General features: G+C 45.7%; 3 protein-coding genes across 5 annotated transcripts; 1 reads left to right on the top strand and 2 right to left on the bottom strand.

Moving 5' to 3' along the window:
* Positions 1-497: 497 nt before the first annotated feature.
* LOC9660424 (tetratricopeptide repeat protein 30A) lies at positions 498-4,201 on the bottom strand. The gene is made up of 19 exons (XM_024660530.1): positions 4,127-4,201; positions 3,964-4,068; positions 3,827-3,899; positions 3,663-3,771; positions 3,535-3,611; positions 3,421-3,483; positions 3,314-3,371; positions 3,193-3,259; positions 3,039-3,123; positions 2,901-2,990; positions 2,767-2,847; positions 2,589-2,720; positions 2,478-2,528; positions 2,278-2,421; positions 2,073-2,222; positions 1,901-2,026; positions 1,787-1,849; positions 1,517-1,723; positions 498-1,455 (listed from the first exon to the last, which is right to left on the bottom strand). Exons 1-19 carry the CDS (start codon positions 4,195-4,197, stop codon positions 1,288-1,290), a joined length of 1,920 nt encoding a protein of 639 aa, XP_024516298.1. The 5' UTR covers positions 4,198-4,201; the 3' UTR covers positions 498-1,287.
* A 49-nt stretch (positions 4,202-4,250) lies between these two features.
* LOC9662570 (importin subunit beta-1) lies at positions 4,251-7,514 on the bottom strand. The gene is made up of 3 exons (XM_002986679.2): positions 7,391-7,514; positions 4,909-7,324; positions 4,251-4,850 (listed from the first exon to the last, which is right to left on the bottom strand). The coding sequence occupies exons 2-3, from the start codon at positions 7,320-7,322 to the stop codon at positions 4,652-4,654; spliced, it is 2,613 nt and encodes an 870-aa protein (XP_002986725.1). The 5' UTR covers positions 7,323-7,324; positions 7,391-7,514; the 3' UTR covers positions 4,251-4,651.
* Positions 7,515-8,013: 499 nt separating this feature from the next.
* Positions 8,014-10,368, top strand: LOC112341090 (pentatricopeptide repeat-containing protein At2g34400-like). Of its 3 annotated transcripts, none has more exons than XM_024660586.1 (3): positions 8,014-8,084; positions 8,149-8,314; positions 8,382-10,368. In XM_024660586.1, the coding sequence occupies exon 3, from the start codon at positions 8,417-8,419 to the stop codon at positions 9,692-9,694; it is 1,278 nt and encodes a 425-aa protein (XP_024516354.1). In that variant the 5' UTR covers positions 8,014-8,084; positions 8,149-8,314; positions 8,382-8,416; the 3' UTR covers positions 9,695-10,368. The 3 variants fall into 3 exon arrangements, with proteins under 3 accessions (XP_024516354.1, XP_024516357.1, XP_024516355.1); XM_024660589.1 differs by having other exon boundaries at positions 8,052-8,084; positions 8,182-8,314; XM_024660587.1 differs by having other exon boundaries at positions 8,054-8,084; positions 8,162-8,314.
* Positions 10,369-17,506: the final 7,138 nt, after the last annotated feature.

Below are 17,506 nucleotides of genomic sequence, written 5' to 3' on the forward strand. Positions count from 1 at the left end.
ACTGAGTTCTCCCCAGATGACCAGTTCCAGGGCGGCACGAAGCTGCTTCTGCGTCTTGAGCAAGCCAATAAATCTCTTGGACAGCTTAGACGTATACGTGCCTCTGATCTTTCCTCCAAAGACTCCCTCATTCCCCTTAGATTCCTCATAAAACTCGAGAAGAAGTGGAATGCCCCCGGTTAAACGATCTGCATGCTGCAGCTCTTCTACCGTTAGTCTCGACTGTGCCATCCACGTTTCCATCTCGCGGCTGGTGTATGGACCATCGAAGAATTCAGTCTGTATGTGATCGTCAGCCTTGTCACTTTCCGACCATATCTGCCTTTCCCTGCTATTAACCGATGACACATTTAGGAGCTTGTGGGTGAAAGCCGCAGAGGCCAAGTCCGCAGAAGAGACGTTCTTTACCTCGAACTGATCCCAGTCGTCCACTACGAACAACAAGGCCCCCCGTTTCTGCTGGCGACACCACGACTTAAGTTCATCGATCGAAGTCATTGAGGAGAGTGATGCCACGATCAAGGCTTCCCTGAGGACCAAAACAGGTTCCGCAATGTAGCGCAGCACGGAGATATAAACTACACTCATCATCTGAGAGCCAATGAGGTAGCCAGAGATGGTGGATATCACTGTGCTCTTCCCAGTACCTTTGGCACCTAAAACCTGCATATGTTGCCTAGCTCTCATGCTCGTCATCGCACCATACAGCCTCTCTGCACCCTCCCTCCCTACGTACTTGTATTGGGCTCTAAGGTTCGTGTCGAAATTCGTCGTAGGGCGGATACTCCAGATGGATCCCACAGGAAGCTTGGGTCTCGCCCAGAATACAAACCCGCAAGAGCATCACGGAGAGGCGTAGGGCCTAAATCATCCTCAAGCGCCTCCGCGCGGCGCTTCAGCGGCAGCGACATTGTCGCCAGAGGAGAGCTGCCGCCGCGAACGAAGAATCTCTCCGCGAACCCTACCTCACAAGCAGTGGCAACCATCTTTGGCTAGTGAGATCGTCAACCTCAAGAACTTTGAGCTGCTGCCTTTTGGATCTGGTCGAAGGATCTGTTCCGGATTGTCTCTTGGCGTAGCCCCATGGTTTCGTACACTTGCTCGTCTCGTCCATGGGTTCGAGTGGAAGGTCAGTGGCAAGGAGCTGAGCATGGACGAGATCTCGGAAGGAGTGGCGGTTAGACGAAAGGTTCCACTTGAAGTTTTTGCAACACCAAGGCTTGCAAGCCATGCCTACCTGTAATGAAGTTATCTTAGAAACTAGCAAGCTGAATGGACGGACATACCTCATTCTCTAATCTTCAGAAACATCCTCTTGAGCAGCCTGGCTTCTCTGGAGACCGTGTTGGAGTTCTGGCCCTCGCCGGGACTCTCCACGGATGTGTAGACAGTCTTGCCTTGGCTGTCCGCAGCATCAAGAAAGTCGTCTATGTCGGCGTATGTCGCATCCTTCAACTGCATCACGCAAGCTTGAGATTAGATTTCATGAATCCGTGCCTCGTCTTTTGTTGCTTACCACGATCATCTGTTTCGCAAGGCTATCAACCAATGCAAGAAAGCAACGCTTTGCATAAAACCACGTGTCTGCTTCCAGCTTTTTCCCATAAGGCTCCAGACTTCTGATGATACGGCTAATACCGAACTCGAAGTTTTGTTTTGCGCAGTAGAGGGTACCGATCACAAGGTTTACAATGCATAAATGCAATTCCTGCTTGTCTGGATTCTAGAAAAGGAACACAGAATTAAAACCACTAGTAGCCCCTTAAGTTATATATAAATGGCAAACCTCGTAGTGCGCTCTCTCTTCCTCTTTTTCAATCTTTCGCATCAAATCTTCGGCCTCTTCATTCTGCTAAAGACCAATATATTACAATTTCGTCGTACTATTTGTTTAAAGTACCTGGCTGGTCATAATGTATGAAACGCAGAGATTCGCGAGCACAATTGCTGTGACACTGAGAATGTCATCTCCCGCTTTCTTTACAATTGGTTCATAGTAATGGATTGCTTCTTTGTAGCGATTATCCTGTTAGATGCACAATAAGCATAGATAGCAAATACGATTAGCTCACCTGCATAAAGAAAGTGTGAGCGACATTCAGTCGCCAAACAGGATGATCCGAACACAAGTCTGCTGACTGGTGGAAAATACGCTCTACTTGCACGTAATTTTCTTTGTCCCAGAAAAGCTTTGCAATTGCCATGATGATAGGTATATAATACTATAGAAGAGCCGATGCTCGAAAAGCAAAAGACAAAACATTACGAACATCTTACCTCAAGACAGTCTTCATACTCTGCCAAAGCCTTCTTGTGGCCCTCCTGATCGCGAGAAAGACAAGAATCCTGGATTTGTTTGGTGAGCCTGCGCATGGTTTCACTATAACGATTTGCCAGCTCATTCATCTTTTGATATGCATCCTGTCCAATAGTCAAGCTTAGCTCAACAACATCACAACTAACAATAATTGAACAACCTCCGGTGACGTCTTTGTCAAAATGATGCAGTTAATAAAGTCGTAGAGGTCCTGCATAATATTAGATGTAAAAAGACTAATGCTTGTGAAGTTTATGTGCTTCAAGCGTACCTGAGATAGATACTTGAAGATAACTTCCGCATGCTCTGCCATTACATCAGCAGCAAGGTCGTAGAATCCATGGGAAGGTTTACAATACAGCAGAAGTAGATTAGCCAATGTCTCTGAAGGAAATGGAGGATTCTATAGCGAGTGGTCAGAATAATCATAAAAGAATAAAAATATCTACCTGCAACAAAAAATTAAGTTTACGGAAGCCTGCAGTAGGATCAACTTCCATATTCATCAGGGCTTGATTGTGAAGCGTGACCTGAGGAAAGAAAAAACAAAAATAAACAACTTAGCGAAAGTATCAGAATGTACCGAGTCTAACTCTTCTTCTGCACGTGGTGGCATGTCAGTGAGGTTTTCCTTTGCGGCCTCCAAATTTCCATTAGCGTAGTCAATGGCAGCCTAAACAAAGAACCGAATCAAGTGAGTCAAAAAGAATTTTGATCGGACCTTCAAGTTGAAAGCTTCGACTAATGCAGATTCTTTGAGCGCTGGGCTGTTTCCAACGCTACATAGCTCAATGCCCTCTACGTGGCTTTACAAACAGAAAATGTATAGTCTAGAATATATGCAAAAGCAACTAATGTGGTGACAAAGAGCATACCTACCAATGCTGAGTTCGGGATATTGTCGCACTCCATGTTCAATAATTTCTGCAAGAACACTAAGAGCTGCAAACTAACGTAAAGAAAATTCGTTCATTGATTGTCGAAGAATAACATTACCTGGACCGTAATGCTTTAGACGGTAGAGACAAACAGCTCTGTTGTAGGCCAGCTCGGGCTGAAATCTCTCACTAAGTTATCAGAGAGAACTTAGGAAAGGTGCTTGCCTGAAAACCAAATGCGTTTATTGCATCAGTAAACTTGGAATACGCTTCTTGATAGCTTCCTTCCTGAAGTCAAGAGAATGTTACAAAGTATGCCTTGAATGCCTCAAAGTATACCTTGTAAAGGCAGCATCCGAGATTAACAGCAGCGTCCATATCATCGCGAGATTGTTCCTCCAGTATCATTCGACTACCTGAAAAGTAAAAGGATGCAGGGGGATAAAAAAAAATAAAGAAAGAAGTACCAGCAATATCTCCCTCCTCGTATCGAATGCAAGCCTGCAATCCCAAAACTCTACGCTGCATTCCTTCCAGCGAGAGGCACACTTTTCCAGCTTCACAAAGCATCCCGGCCTAGAAGAAAAATTACGCTTTTCTCGCTAGAAAAAGAAATAAAAACTTTAAATACCTTGTAGAGCGATTGAGCGTGATACAAGCGATAGTTCTCTTGGTTGGGGCAAATTTTCGTCAGCTTCTGGTACCTGCATGACAAAATGCACACGATCAGAGCCAAGAATCACGCAATGCGGACGCAGCAACGCCTACATTGAGGACGCAGCGTGGAAATCCCCAAGAACATAGTGACAATACCCCAGCAGCGACAGCGCGGCTTGATTCTCCGGGAACAGCCACAGCTGCTCCTCAAGAAATCTGCATCAAATCGAAGCTCGTGATCACAAAATCCACGAAATCTCCAGGCGCCACTCACTTGATCGCATCGGCGTGCTTGGAATCCCGGATGAGCCCATAGACGGTAGCAGTGACTTGACCCCACGCCATTAAACCTAACCAAGCCAGCCTAGGGCTGGGCGGGAAAACCAAAATTTAAAATATGAAACTCCCCCGCCAAACTTTCATGGCGGAGGGAAAGACTCTTTTCTTTCTGGCGAGGCGAAACGCCTACCATGTACACAAAGAAAACGAGGAAGACGCTCACTCGTTTCTTCTTCTCTAGAAAATCGCTACTGCTCAAATTCGCAGCAACCAAACTAGGATCTGGCAAGCGGCCTCCGCTCCAGCGAACGCAGCTCTCAAATTCTTCTTTTTTCTCTTGCAGGGCCTTTCTTCCCCGAGAAGGCCGAGCAATATCTCCCCCCTGCCTTGCCTTCCACTAGGCAAAACAGAGCAAATGCACGAAAGTCCAGAAGAAAAAAGGACGAAAGAAAAAAAAAACCAACTAAAACGGAACCTGTGTGTGACCGCTGTGCTGATCTCAAAACCGTGGATGGATTTCTTATGTCGAGAGGATCCTGTTGATGGTCGCCATAGCCCAGGCTGCAGTCTCCTTTAGTGGCGCATCGTCCATCATTTGTACCATGTCCAGGAAATCCTTGTAGAATGTGATTTGGCGAAACATCCCCGCTGCTGGAGTGCCCAGTGTATCGGCTAAGTCACCCAGAACACCAACAGCAGCTTTGCTCACCACCTCGTCTCTGTGACACAACAAAAACAAGCATGAGTTTCAAAGACGAAAAGAGAAAGCAAAGTTACCTGTCCTCGTCCCGATAAATCGTCTCGATGAACTGCAAGACGTGCGTTCCAGACTGCAGCATCAGATCGGGCTTTGTCGCCTTGAAGCCCTGTAGAATCCCAGAGTAGGCCTCCAAAATTCCTGTACGCAACTGGTTGTTGTAATCGATCATCTCGGGGTCTTGAAGAGCCTGCTGAGCAGTGACTTCCGCAGCGCCTTGGAGCATCGGCAACGCATACATGAGGTACTTCTCGAAGTGCTCTCCAATCGCGAGAGCAATGTCACCAAAGCACGAGAAGATTGGCGGCTTCACGGAGCGGTGGAGCTGGTTGCTGGAGAGATCTTTCAGGAGCTGTGTCATGATCCCGTCGCAGTATGGTAGAACCTTCTCTTCCAAAGCTCGGCAGATATCTCCAACCACTCCAACAGTGATAGCACACACTTGATACTCCTCATAGTTCTGTAATCCCATCTCCAAGTATCGATAGAACTCGGACATGTACTTCTCGAACTGGCTTCCGGTAGCATAAGCAACGGCCCCGATTGCCAGCATAGCTTCTTCGTGGACTGTGGCACTGCGGCACGCGAACACCTTCAAAAACAGGCCCATAATCTGGTCGGCAAACTGAATCACCGTGACTTTCGTCGACTCCGCTGCGCTCAGCTTCTGGATGATGACTTGCAGGACTCCGCAGAGGAGTGCTTGAACCTCGCCTTGCTTTTCCCGATCATCCGACGACACCACTTGCATCTGAAACGTGCTGTCGAGTTTTTGCATGATGATCGGCATCAGCTGCATTACGATGGTGGCAGTTTCTTCTGTGGAGCACCTCACCACCTCGTTGAGAGTTTCGTAAGCTGAGAACCGGAGACGGGAGTCACTGGCATCTTCCCTGTCGGCTGTGTGGATGAGACCCTCTACAATCTGCTGGTAGAATGGAGACAGTGGTGAGGGTTGGCCCCGCATTTCTTCGTAGCCTTGTGCCAAGAAGTAGAGCGCGCCACAAGTTCTCTCTGCAACGTTCGGAGTATCCTTGAGGCTCTCCAAAAGGCAGGAGAGTATGTGAGGCAGAGACTCCGTAGTGATGACCGACTTATCCACGCCCGGCCCGTGGAGAAACTCAAAAATGCGTCCGAGAGTCCAGGCCGTAGTGTCCTTGACGCTGCTGTTCTCGTCCTTCAGAGCGTTGAGCAGGAACCCGAGGGCCGCATTCACCAGTGGGGCAAGCTTTTCCAGGGAAGGACCCTCGAGAATGGAGCCAAAGGCATAAGTAGCAGCTTCTCTACACCTCCAGTCGGGTTTGACAATGTTGTCCTGGATAAAAGGCATCACCAGCGGGACGATGTCGTCTTCCACCGTCCTGGCTACCAGACCCAGGCAAGTCCCTCCAGCCATGGATAGATTCCAAACGTCCTCGTCCACGTCCTGGTCCTCCTCTTGCTTGGTCATCGTTTCCAGCAGCAGCGGCACCAGGTACGTAAGAGCCTTCTTGATAAACTGGAAGTAAGGGACCTCCGAGTCTCCGCTATATCCCGAGGTAATCTCCTCCTGTATCTCAATCTCCTCGTCACATATCGCGCTCCAAAACTCGATCGCTTGCAATGCTACTGGCTCCTTGTCCTCCTTGACAGCCTTGGAAGTCACCGTGAAGATGTTCTGCATGTAAGGCTGGAGCTTCTCGTAGTACGTCGACGCGATGGAAACCAGGCACTCGAACGCTGCCTGCCTCACTCTCTCGTCCGGGGACACGGCCGCCTCGAACACCATCCTCATGATATAGTCCCTCTCCACGTCGTTCTCAAAGTTGGTCTGGGCGAAGTCGAGCGCGTTGCATAGAGCCCGGGTGGCCGAGAGACGGACCTCGGTGTTGGGCTCGTTGTTGTTCATCCCCTGGACGACGGCCGTGAGGATGGAATTCACTTGTTCTTGAGCAAGAACGTTTGCCGAGACCTCCTCACACACGTATCCCAGCGCCTCTAGCGTCACCTTCTTGAGCTCGGCAGACCCACTTCGCATGTTGCTGAGCAGCAATCCAATCAGCTCCGGCCACTGCTGCTGAGGGATCTCGATCGCAGCCACCTTGGCAATCACCTGGGCAGCGGTGTGGCTCGCATCCAGCACTGGCGCCGCGAGCGATTCCATCAGGCTCGCCTTGATCTGTGCCTTGGCGGCGGCGTCGAGAGCCAGCCACTTTTGGGCCAGCTCGTGCTTTCTCTGCGCATCCTTGGCATCGAGCGAGTTCTTGAGGATCAGGCCCGCTAGCCGGCGGCTCTCTGCCGGCTTGGCGCTGTTGGCGAGCTCGATCGAGAGGGAGACGAGGAACAGCGGCAGATTTTGCTCCTCAAACTGCTTGAGATTGTCCTCGGCGAACTTGCGCACATCCTTATCGGCGGACTGCGCATTGAGAAGAATCGGCGTGACCTCCAGCGCCATTCCTGTGGAGGGAAAACACGAAAATACGGTCGATCGCCGCGACATTGCTAGACGATGGCGCTGCTTACCTCGATTCGATGACAGACGCGGCGCCGGCCGACGGCGAACGAGCTGGAGTGCTCCGACCTAAACCCCTAAACTGGGATTCTTTCCCCAAACTCAAACCCTAATGGCCGCTACTTCTTCCCTCGCTTTAGGGCTCGGCCGAGGATTAAACGGACTCTGTCAAATGGACCATACATTCTGTTTAATACTATTATTATCATTACACTCCTATGGTTAAAATTTATCCTCCTCCTTTATTCTTCTCCATAGGAAATAAGGATTTAGGGTTTATGAGCAGAGTTATGGCGGTGAGCAGGAATACTATGGTGGCATTGCTTGGGGCGCTCCGGGAATGCCGCGATATCGATCGCGGCAAGCGATTGCACGATCAGGCAGCGAAATCTGGAAGTCTCGCCAGCATCAGGGTCGCCAGCAGTCTCATTGCCATGTACGCCAGATCCGGGAGCATGCCGGATGCCCGCAAGGTCTTTGATGCCATTCCTTTCAAGAATGCGGTGCCCTGGACGGCGTTGATCCTGGGGTACGGCACGAATGGCTTGCCGGAGCTGGCTCTGGAGCTGTTTGAGAGGATGGATTGCCGGCCGGATGGGCGGGCGTTTCTCTCGGCGGTGGTGGCGTGCTCGAGTTTGGCAGAGCGAGAGGGATGCTCGAAGGATTTCCATGGGATGATCGTCAAGGTTGTCTCTCTGGAGAAAGGTATGGCTATTCATTCTAAAGTAGCGAAGTGTCGTGCGTTCTCATTTGATTTGTTCTTGGCAAGCTCGCTGATTGAGATGTACGCGAAGTGTGGCAGCGTGATGGATCTGCGGAGGGTGTTTGATAGAATGCCGCTACACGATGTGGTGTCCTGGACTGGATTGATTGGAGGATACGTGCAAAACAACGATCCGGAGTTAGCTCTGGAGCTCTTCGAACACATGCAAGTTGTGAGTTGCTGCTTTCCAAACTCGAGAACTTTTGTCGCTGTGCTCATGGCCTGTGGTCGTTTGGCAGTGAAGGATCATGGATCCAAACGAAAGCTCGCAGGAATGAAAGGAGTGGCGATTCATTCCCATGCCGCGGAGATGGGATTTGAGAAGGATGTCTACGTAGCGAGCTCGCTGGTGGACATGTACGCCAAGTGTGGCTGCCTGAGCGAAGCTGGTGCGGTCTTCGACAGGATCAATCGTCCCAATGCCGTCTCGTGGAACTCCTTGCTGATGGGATGCGTGGAAAACGGGGAGAACGAGCTTGCTCTCCAGCTTTTTCGAGAGATGAGGCAGCGGAGGAACTGTGCTCCAGACGATCGGGCTTTCGTCTCGGCACTGATGGCCTGCACAGGCATCGCAGCGAAGGAACAAGGCAAGGTGGTCGATGGAAAACTTGTGAAGCTGGGCTCTCTGAAGACCGGGATGGTTATCCACTGCCAAGCTTCCAAAAGTAACCTCGACTCTCACGGATACGTAGTGAGCACGCTGGTTGATACGTACTCGAGCTGTGGAAGCATGCTGGACGCTCGCCAGATCTTCGACAGGATGCCACAGCACGACTTGGTGGCCTGGAACGCTCTCATCCGGGGATACGCCGAGAACGGTGAGCCCGAGCTCGCGGTGGAGCTATACCGGGGGATGGAGAACCAAGGCTGTGCTCCGGACGGCCGGACGTTTCTAGCAGCACTGACGGCTTGCGGGAGCTTGGCAGCACTCGAAGCTGGTCGAAGGATCCACGACGACGTTCGTAGACACCGTGCCGAGAGTGATACGTTTGTGGCCAACGCGCTGATAGACTTCTACGGGAAGTGTGGCAGTCCGGTTGAGGCACAGGGCGTCTTCGACTCTATGGAAGGATCAACGAGGAACTTGGTGACTTGGAGTGCTCTCATCTCGGGATACAGCCGCCAGGGAGATAGCCGCAGGGTGTTTGATCTCTTCCAGGCAATGCAGCAGCAACGCATCCAGCCGGATGGGATAACTCTCGCGTCGGTTCTCACGGCTTGCAGCCATGCCGGGCTGGCCGACCAAGGGAAGCTCCTGCTCGAGACGATGGTGCCGAGATTTGGCATCGCTCCCGACGTTGGTCACTACAATTGCGTGGTGGACATGCTGGGACGGGCAAATCGTCTGGACGAGGCAGTGAAGGTGGCGACCACGATGCCGTTTGAAGCAAACGCTGTGACTTGGAAGACTGTGCTGGGTGCTTGTCACAAGTGGAACAACGTAGAAGTTGCCCGCCTTGCTTTCCAGTCCCTGGAGCGCCTGGAGGGGAGAGCTGATGCGTCGAGCCTGGTGCTTTTCGGGAATATAGTCGGCTGTGAGACACCAAGATAGCTGGAGGAGATGCCAAACTTCTGAGCGAGAGTAAGTTCGAGTGGCAGCCGTGAGAATGGAGAGAAAAGCTGAGAAGAACTCGAGCTATACTGCCACTGTTCTTCATAGCCGAAGCTCGGATATCACCAGAAGTATGACCGACGGTCACTGGGTCTTCGACAAGAATGACGAGCAGGAATATGGTGTCCGAGACAACCTTCGAGCTCTTTGAAGTCATTTCACCACCTTGCCGAACGTCGCTAGAGCGGTACAAGCTTTCAATACGGCGACGAAGGCTCCGCATCCGGGACAAGCAGCAAAGGTCGCTCTCCATCGCCGAGCTGAGATCGCAGACGCCCGGGAGACCACATCTCGGTTTGGCATTCTCTTCCGGAGCTCCAAAGCTACTACCAGTACAAGAGCTGCAGCTTGCTCCTGGAAGCCTGTTTGTGGATCTCTTTGCCTTAGTGGTGCGCATGAGCAAGGGACCTATGCTCGTGGCAGTATCTGGGAACTTTATAAAGAGGCTCAGGTGTCAAATCATCTGCTATGTATGGTTTCCCTGGCAATGTCAAAGGATTTGGCCAGAAGAGCTTGTGTGCTTTGCAAAAGAGAGAAGAAGAGAAGAGAAGCTTTCTCTTGATTTGAGTTTTGTAGCTATCACGTCATGGTTGTGAAGAGAAGCTAAACACTCCTAGAGCAAGCAACAGCAAAGAATTATCTGAAAGAATTACCGTAGGTCCATGTTACCTCAGTTGCATACTTGCTACAAGGTCATGAAGCCAACTCGCCTCTTGTGCTACTCTGTCATTGATTGGAACCACAAAGCCTGTTAGAAGTCACACTTGAATTGTGTCTACACCTTCAACTGTTAATAAGCTATTACCCATTGCTCAACTCCAAAAATAGCTCATGGTTGAAAGTTCAGTGATTCGTTACTGCTAAATCTAGCCAAAGAAGGCTAGTGGTGTCCAAGTCTACTCCTTGAGCCATCCATAACAAGCTGTTGGATGCAGCAGAAGAGTCTTCACCATTACCATTGTCTCGGCATTGACTCTTAAATGTGGTGCCACACTGAAGGAAGATCCACATCTAACTTTCAACTTTGCCTCTCAGCATTGCTTCTTCATAGGACAATCCTTGCTTAGGTGCCTACGTTTTGCATGGTTTTTCCTCTGTGTTGTTGGAATGCTTGTTTCTAAGTTGATTAAAAATAATGAGTGCCCTTCTTGTGTTTGTTGATTGTCACAAGTCATAATGGCAATCCCTTCCTGCTCAGCAGTATTGCCTTTGCCTACAATGGTCTTCTTGTTCAGCAAAAATCTGCTACTGGGTGATGTTGGGAATTTTCTTGATATATTGAAAATGAAATTTCATGGCACAAGTTAAAAAAGATAACATTAAACTCTTGATCTATAACATGGCTAGAATCTCTTGGGCTAAAGCCTCCTCTTAAAGCTCTAATTGCCCTGGCATCTAGATCTTACAATTTGTATTGATTGATATCATCATTTTACCACTCATTATATTGATCAATGTTGTTATAAAGAAGGGCATTTTTTCATTCCAAGAGTCCCCACCTTGGAAACTTTGCCATCCTATCTTAATTTTAGACTTCCCAGGAGGTCATCAAGCCTAATATTATTTAAACTTAAAGAATATTTAATTTTAAGTATTTCAAAACCTTTAATAGATTAGAAAAAAAGGTTTACTTTTGTTTATAGGCCTTTTATGAATAATTCTTTGAATCATTCTCTTTAATTGTTTATAATTATTTTTGTCAAAATTTTGTATTAAACTCTAATACCATGTGAAGAGAAGTTAGGCCCTTAGTCTAATTCTTTGAAGAAAGAGAGCTCCTAGAACAAACCTTTGAGATGGCTTTCAATAGCAAAGAAAACCAAAAATCCTGAACTAGAAGAATGCAATTTAAGCTATGTGGTTATACACCCATGTGGCTCTAACAATGGTGTGTGGAAACATGCATGTCTAGATTAAATGCCCCTTATGTGTAATTGACATCACTATTCACTTCTAGTGTTCAGATTTAAATATTTAGAAAAAAAGGAGTTATCTATTTTATATTTCATAAATAATTTAAAATAGAGGTATTTTAAGCTAAAATATCAAATATATTTGATAGATAAAGGTCAGATTATGGGCATAAACTTGAAAGCATGTTGGTTCAAATTTTATGTATATTCTACTTTAACCTCAAAGAACCATCAATTAAATAAACAAAGCTACCTTTTAACCCATTTTTAAGACAATAATGCCATATACCATTAAATGCTTCTCCTATATCATCATTGGTAAATGAATGTACTTTGCCTATCGTCATTCTAAAGGTTAATCTTCCTCTATTCTCATTATAAGTTAAGAGGATTTGTGATTATTTTTAAAATGATTAATTAGTGCTAGATAAGCTTTTGTGAAAAGTTGGAAATTTATCATACTTCTACCTCTATACTCACAGCAAAATTGTGCTCTTCTTGAATATTTAGAAGATATAATAGAATTAGTAAAGGGAAACTTGTTTATGTTTTGCACATAATCATATTTTGACAAACATATATAAAAGTAAAAAACTTAACTTAGAAATATAGTAATATCTGAGAACTATGTAGATATATATGAAGTTTCCTGAAACCCTAAATTATTGCTAAACACTCATCTATTGTGGAGTAGTTCTGTAAGCAACTAAAAGGAACGACTCAAAAGATAATCTATAAAGGTTCAAATATGAAAGGAAAGGGGCCATGACACACTTGGGCTCTCTTGCATCAACACACCTCCAAAATTAATATCAAAAGCATTCACATGGAAAATGAAAGGTCGAATGTAATTAGGATATGCCAAAACTAAAGGAGTCGTCAATAACTTTTTAAAATCCGTAAACGCCCACTCACAATCTACAAACAAAATGAAAAATGACATTGATGACTTAAGCAATGTTTGCAACAGTGCAGTGAGATAAAAAAGATGATCAACGAAATGACTGAGATATTGTACTTTGCCCAGGAAGTACTACTCATCATTTACACACTTCAGAATAAAGAATTTTAGAACAGCCATAAGTTTGTTATGATCAACTTATAAACCTTCACGAGAAATACAATATCCAAGATAAGTCATGTACTTGGACCCAAACACCGGTTTGTCAGGAATCCCCAATTCTTGCCACATTCCTAACTCTCACCAGATTCCTGACTTGCAGACCATATTCCTGACTCTTGAGACACTTCCCTATTCCTGACTCTTTGATTTCCCGTATGATTCCTAAGTCTTGAGCCACATTCCTGATGATGATGTGGCACCTCCTCGACCTTAGCTATATTTAGATTGTCCTCGATCCAAGAGTGGTGGTGTCGCGAATGTGATTTCGGGTATCGAAAGTTACCTATCAGCCAGTCCTTACGGACATTCTTACCTTACTGCCACGATGGCAAGAGGTCGGTATTGCTAGACCCTTTATTAGTCCCTTTTGTTCAAGTGTTAGTAAATTGAGTTTAACATCTGTACTTGGCCGGATGAGCATAAGGAAGAAATTCCTAAGTGTTTATTTAGTTGAGCATACTCGGCCCGGCTTGTTAGTTCTCTTTTGCTCTGTCTTGCACTGGCTTGACAAGAACCCTCGCGTATTGAGATTGGTCCCTCAATATTGCTACATGATAGTTTACCGTGTCTGCCAAACACCCTCGCTATCATGCCCTTTATGTTAGTCTTATTTCGGTCTCAAATGCTATTTATGGAAAGTGTCCAGATTTGCTTATTTGGCATATCTACGGAATGTAGAGATTGACCTGAACACAATGGTGTTCGTCCCGTGTCCAAATTTGCAATCTAGCGCCATTCCATATTTAGTAAGTTTCGAGTTTGTCTTAGAGACTAACTCCTGATACTAAGGGAGGCTTAGGGTGAAAGCCCAAAGCGTGTGTTCCTCAAGGGGGGGGAGGGGGGCTATGGGGGGTTCCAAATGTATAGTAGGGATAGTGGGTAGGTTGGGCATGGCCGACCAACCTGAGGCATAGTCTAGCTCTCGCTTGCGTGCCTGTCCTTGTTCTGCATCCGGCTTGGGTCTAAGCCCAAGTTCCATTCTATGCTAGCTGGTGGAGTACCTATGTCTTTGTGTTAGGCCACCGGTATACTGAAATAATGCCAGACTCCATTTGGCTTCGTTTTGCGTGCTGGTCCTGGCATTGGGATGCTGGTTGCTCTAGGACTGTTCCAAATCACTCTGGGCTCCTATCCCTTTGCTCCTTGGGCTATATGCTCGGGAGTTGCTCCATGGTCCGATTCCAACACTCCTTGGCTCCATGTTTGGGAGTTTGGCACTGTTCCTTCGTTTAATGGCTCAAGGCCTTGAACCTCGGGTTTCACACCACATTCCTTTGGACACATGGCATGTGACACGTGGCATCTGTCACATGGCACAAAGAGGGTTTAGGTTTCACTTCGTGGTGTTATTTTATGGTAAATCACCATAGGATAAAGGGTAAAAACCATGTGTGCTACATTTGGTATCAGAGGATACGTCTCAGCGAGTATTATCTAATGAGATTGGGCAACTAGTCTCGTTGCATATGCAGAGATGAATATGATGATCCGAGTGGGTACACATTTGGGTGCAAAGACTTCGGGTTATTTCCTTGGGTATAGATTTAGTTACCTTGTTGTACTTTATGATGTGAGCTTGTTCTTGGGCTCATAGGATGGATTGAGTTGTTCCAGTTGCACAAGTTGGAGCTTGGGCTCGTGAGTGAGGCACATAGCAACTCGAGGATACTCTTTGAGTTGGCAGGATTAATGTTAGCCTATCGTTGGTTTCGTGAGTTGTTCCATGTACTGTGAGTGAAAGTAAACTTTCCTTGGGTTTGTTATGAGTGGCAAATATGTTAGACCATAGTTGTTTAGCATGGCACTAGTGGATCCTTTCTAGACATGATTACAAGTGGATCAATCAAGACTATAGGGGTTAATCTATTGATTCAAGTAATCATTGCCGTGCTCTCTCATAAACTTTTTCTTGGATTGGACTGAAGGCAGTGTGAACGCAAGCTTGAGGTTTAGTCAAAGATGAGACTGAAAATAGAGTTATCAAGAACAAAGGATCAAACACGTAAATCGTTTTCTTTTCTTGGAGAGATGGTTTGCAATGAGGTGTTAACTCATTGCTTGTATTCACATTATGCAATCAAGAGTCCCTATCTTGATGCATGTTGGTTATGATAGTCTTACAAGTGGTGAGTCATAGGATGGATAGTGGTGAAGCGCTATACCATTTTATCTAGGCTTGTTATTGAAAGACTTGGGTTGCAATGCTCAATTCTTTTTTGGGGAACCTTGCTATTGCTCCTTGAGTAGCTTAGTGTTGGATTAGTTTTGAGTTTGGTCGGAAAGAGAGTGGCATGAGTTTGTCCGTGTTGTGAACAAAAGTTAGTGGTGTTAAGTGTTGTAAATCTTTATCGGTGGGGTGTGGCATTTATGTTGCATTTTGTCGAATCGAGTTAGCACTTGATAATCACATAAACCTTTGAAGTAGTGATACAACATTTCTCGTGGTGTTGCTCAATTGATGATCAAGTCATTGTGATTTCTATATCATATCTATATGGTAATGAGCAATATATTTATGAAGTTGCTTGGTTAAACGATGATCAACCCCAAAGTGGTTGATGGTGAAGCTAGTCTACTTGCATGAAGTAGCATTATACTGGATTTCAATGGTGGTCCATTATGCTAAACTTGAGTGGTATGTTGTTTCCTTGAGAGTTTGCCTATAAAGTGTTAGAAAAGGGTTGTAGCATTCATTTGCTATAACTTATCGATTGATCCGTTAACACTTGGAGTAAGTTATTGGATGGAGAGTCATTAGCTAAGTCATTAGTTTTGGCATTATGAAGTTTAGCTTATGGATGTGTTGAGGAGGATATTGTGGGTTGCACCATTATTTCTTCTTTAGCATTGAAATTAGTTCATGTAAGACTCGTGATTGTTGTTAGGCAAGACTTAGCTATAAACTTTTTCGAGATTTTGGTTCTTTGAGTTTTATGCTCATTGTTTCATTTGTTAGAAGTTGTTGGGGGAATGCATTTCAACTTATTAGCTTCGATGTTGAAGTTGACTCTTGCATCTAGCAATCATTGGTGATGATTGACTATCATCTAGGATAGTTAATTATTCTTATCAAAAGAGTTTGCTTGATTATTGTTGATATAAAATGATTTACCGTTCTTCAGAATGGTGGATTCTTTCTTCAATGATGATTATGCACACATCTTTTTGATGGGATGATTGATGATCTTTCATGATAGTTTGTGGTTCTCCTTGGTGGCTTATGGTTTTTCGCATTACTACATGTTCTTTGTGGTTTGCTCTAGATTGGTCTCTTGGGTTTAAGATATTGGTGAGATATTGATGACACTTGCTAAAGCAACTTTAGTTTCTTGGTGTTGTTGACTGGGATTTATTTAGATTAGCTAGTGTGATAATTGGTATGAATGAGTGTTTGTTGGTCTTACCACATTCATTCTATTTTATTGATTGTTGCTCGAGTTAGTTTTGATAGATTTGGATGTTATTTCCTTTGGGTGATATATTCGCGAGTATTCTACTTGCCAGTCAATGATCCTTTATGTTCTTTGAGTTATCTTTCATAAGTTGTTTGGCATACTGTCTACCATCTTCGATAGTTAAACTTTATCATTGAGTTTCCTTGATGATAAACTTGCTATTGACTTTTGTTAGATGGTGATTCCTATGTTTACTAATTATGATGATCTTGGTGGTTCCTGCACTATACTTCTAAGTTATCGGATGATAACTTACTTGGAACATTTGTGTTTTAATCTAATATTTATTCACTGATAATTAAATCTCTAAGATATCATTGTTTATGACTTTGATATTGTCCATCTATTAATATTTGAACTTGGGCCAGTATAGGCAGACTGGCTTCGGCATTTCGTGTGCATGTTGAAATCTTTAGTCATAGGGTAGCTACTGTCAACTGGTCACATCACCCGCCTCTTTATCGATGATCCTTATTCTGTTAAAAGGGTGTGACCGTGTAAACAACTCTAACTGCCTGTTTACAGTAGTCTATCTAAACCTTACCAACGGGTTTGGTTTCTTTGCTCAAGAGGGTTGGGTTCTCTCTGGCTTCTCTCTCTATGCCATTTGCGGGCAGGGGCATATCACGCTTTTGTAAGCTAGGTGACACCCAGAGCAGCAAGGGTGGCTGACTCTGTTGGTCATTTCCTTGTCAGCGACGGTCGGAAGGTGTCTAAGCTGGTAGCGCATCCGCGTTAGACAAAGAGGTTGCCTCCTAACTCATTTAAGTTGGTGCATTTCTCACATAGTGTGAATACCATGAACTTTTTCTGGAGTTGTTTCCTTGGCGGTATTCTAGACTGGAGTATGCATTGATGAGGATGTCAATCTTCCGTAGGAGGGGAGAGTGTCGCGAATGTGACTTCGGGTATCGAAAGTTACCTGTCGGCCAGTCCTTACAGACATTCTTACCTTACTGCCACGATAGCAAGAGGTCAGTATTGCTGGACCCTTTATTAGTCCCTCTTGTTCAAGTGTTAGTAAACTGGGCTTAACATCTGTACTTGGCCGGATGAGCATAAGGAAGAAATTCCTAAGTGTTTATTTAGTTGAGCATACTCGGCCCGGCTTGTTAGTTCTCTTTTGCTCTGTCTTGCACTGGCTTGATAAGAACCCTTGCATATTGAGATTGGTCCCTCAATATCGCTACATGATAGTTTACCGTGTCTGCCAAACACCCTCGCTATCATGCCCTTTATGTTAATCTCATTTCGGTCCCAA

The sequence above is a fragment of the Selaginella moellendorffii genome, unplaced genomic scaffold (genome assembly GCF_000143415.4).
Source record: "Selaginella moellendorffii unplaced genomic scaffold, v1.0 SELMOscaffold_75, whole genome shotgun sequence".
Taxonomy (NCBI): domain Eukaryota; kingdom Viridiplantae; phylum Streptophyta; class Lycopodiopsida; order Selaginellales; family Selaginellaceae; genus Selaginella; species Selaginella moellendorffii.

Excerpts from the sequence above, each read along its gene's own strand:
- LOC9662570 (XM_002986679.2), bottom strand. The coding sequence starts at position 7,322 with ATGGCGCTGGAGGTCACGCCGATTCTTCTCAATGCGCAGTCCGCCGAT. Across the intron at positions 4,851-4,908 it reads ATTTATCGGGACGAGGACAG|AGACGAGGTGGTGAGCAAAG; the intron begins GTAACTTTGCTT and ends GTTGTGTCACAG.
- LOC9660424 (XM_024660530.1), bottom strand. The coding sequence starts at position 4,197 with ATGGCGTGGGGTCAAGTCACTGCTACCGTCTATGGGCTCATCCGGGAT. Across the intron at positions 3,124-3,192 it reads CCCGAACTCAGCATTGGTAG|CCACGTAGAGGGCATTGAGC; the intron begins GTATGCTCTTTG and ends CTGTTTGTAAAG. Across the intron at positions 1,850-1,900 it reads CATACATTATGACCAGCCAG|AATGAAGAGGCCGAAGATTT; the intron begins GTACTTTAAACA and ends GGTCTTTAGCAG.
- LOC112341090 (XM_024660586.1), top strand. The coding sequence starts at position 8,417 with ATGAAAGGAGTGGCGATTCATTCCCATGCCGCGGAGATGGGATTTGAG.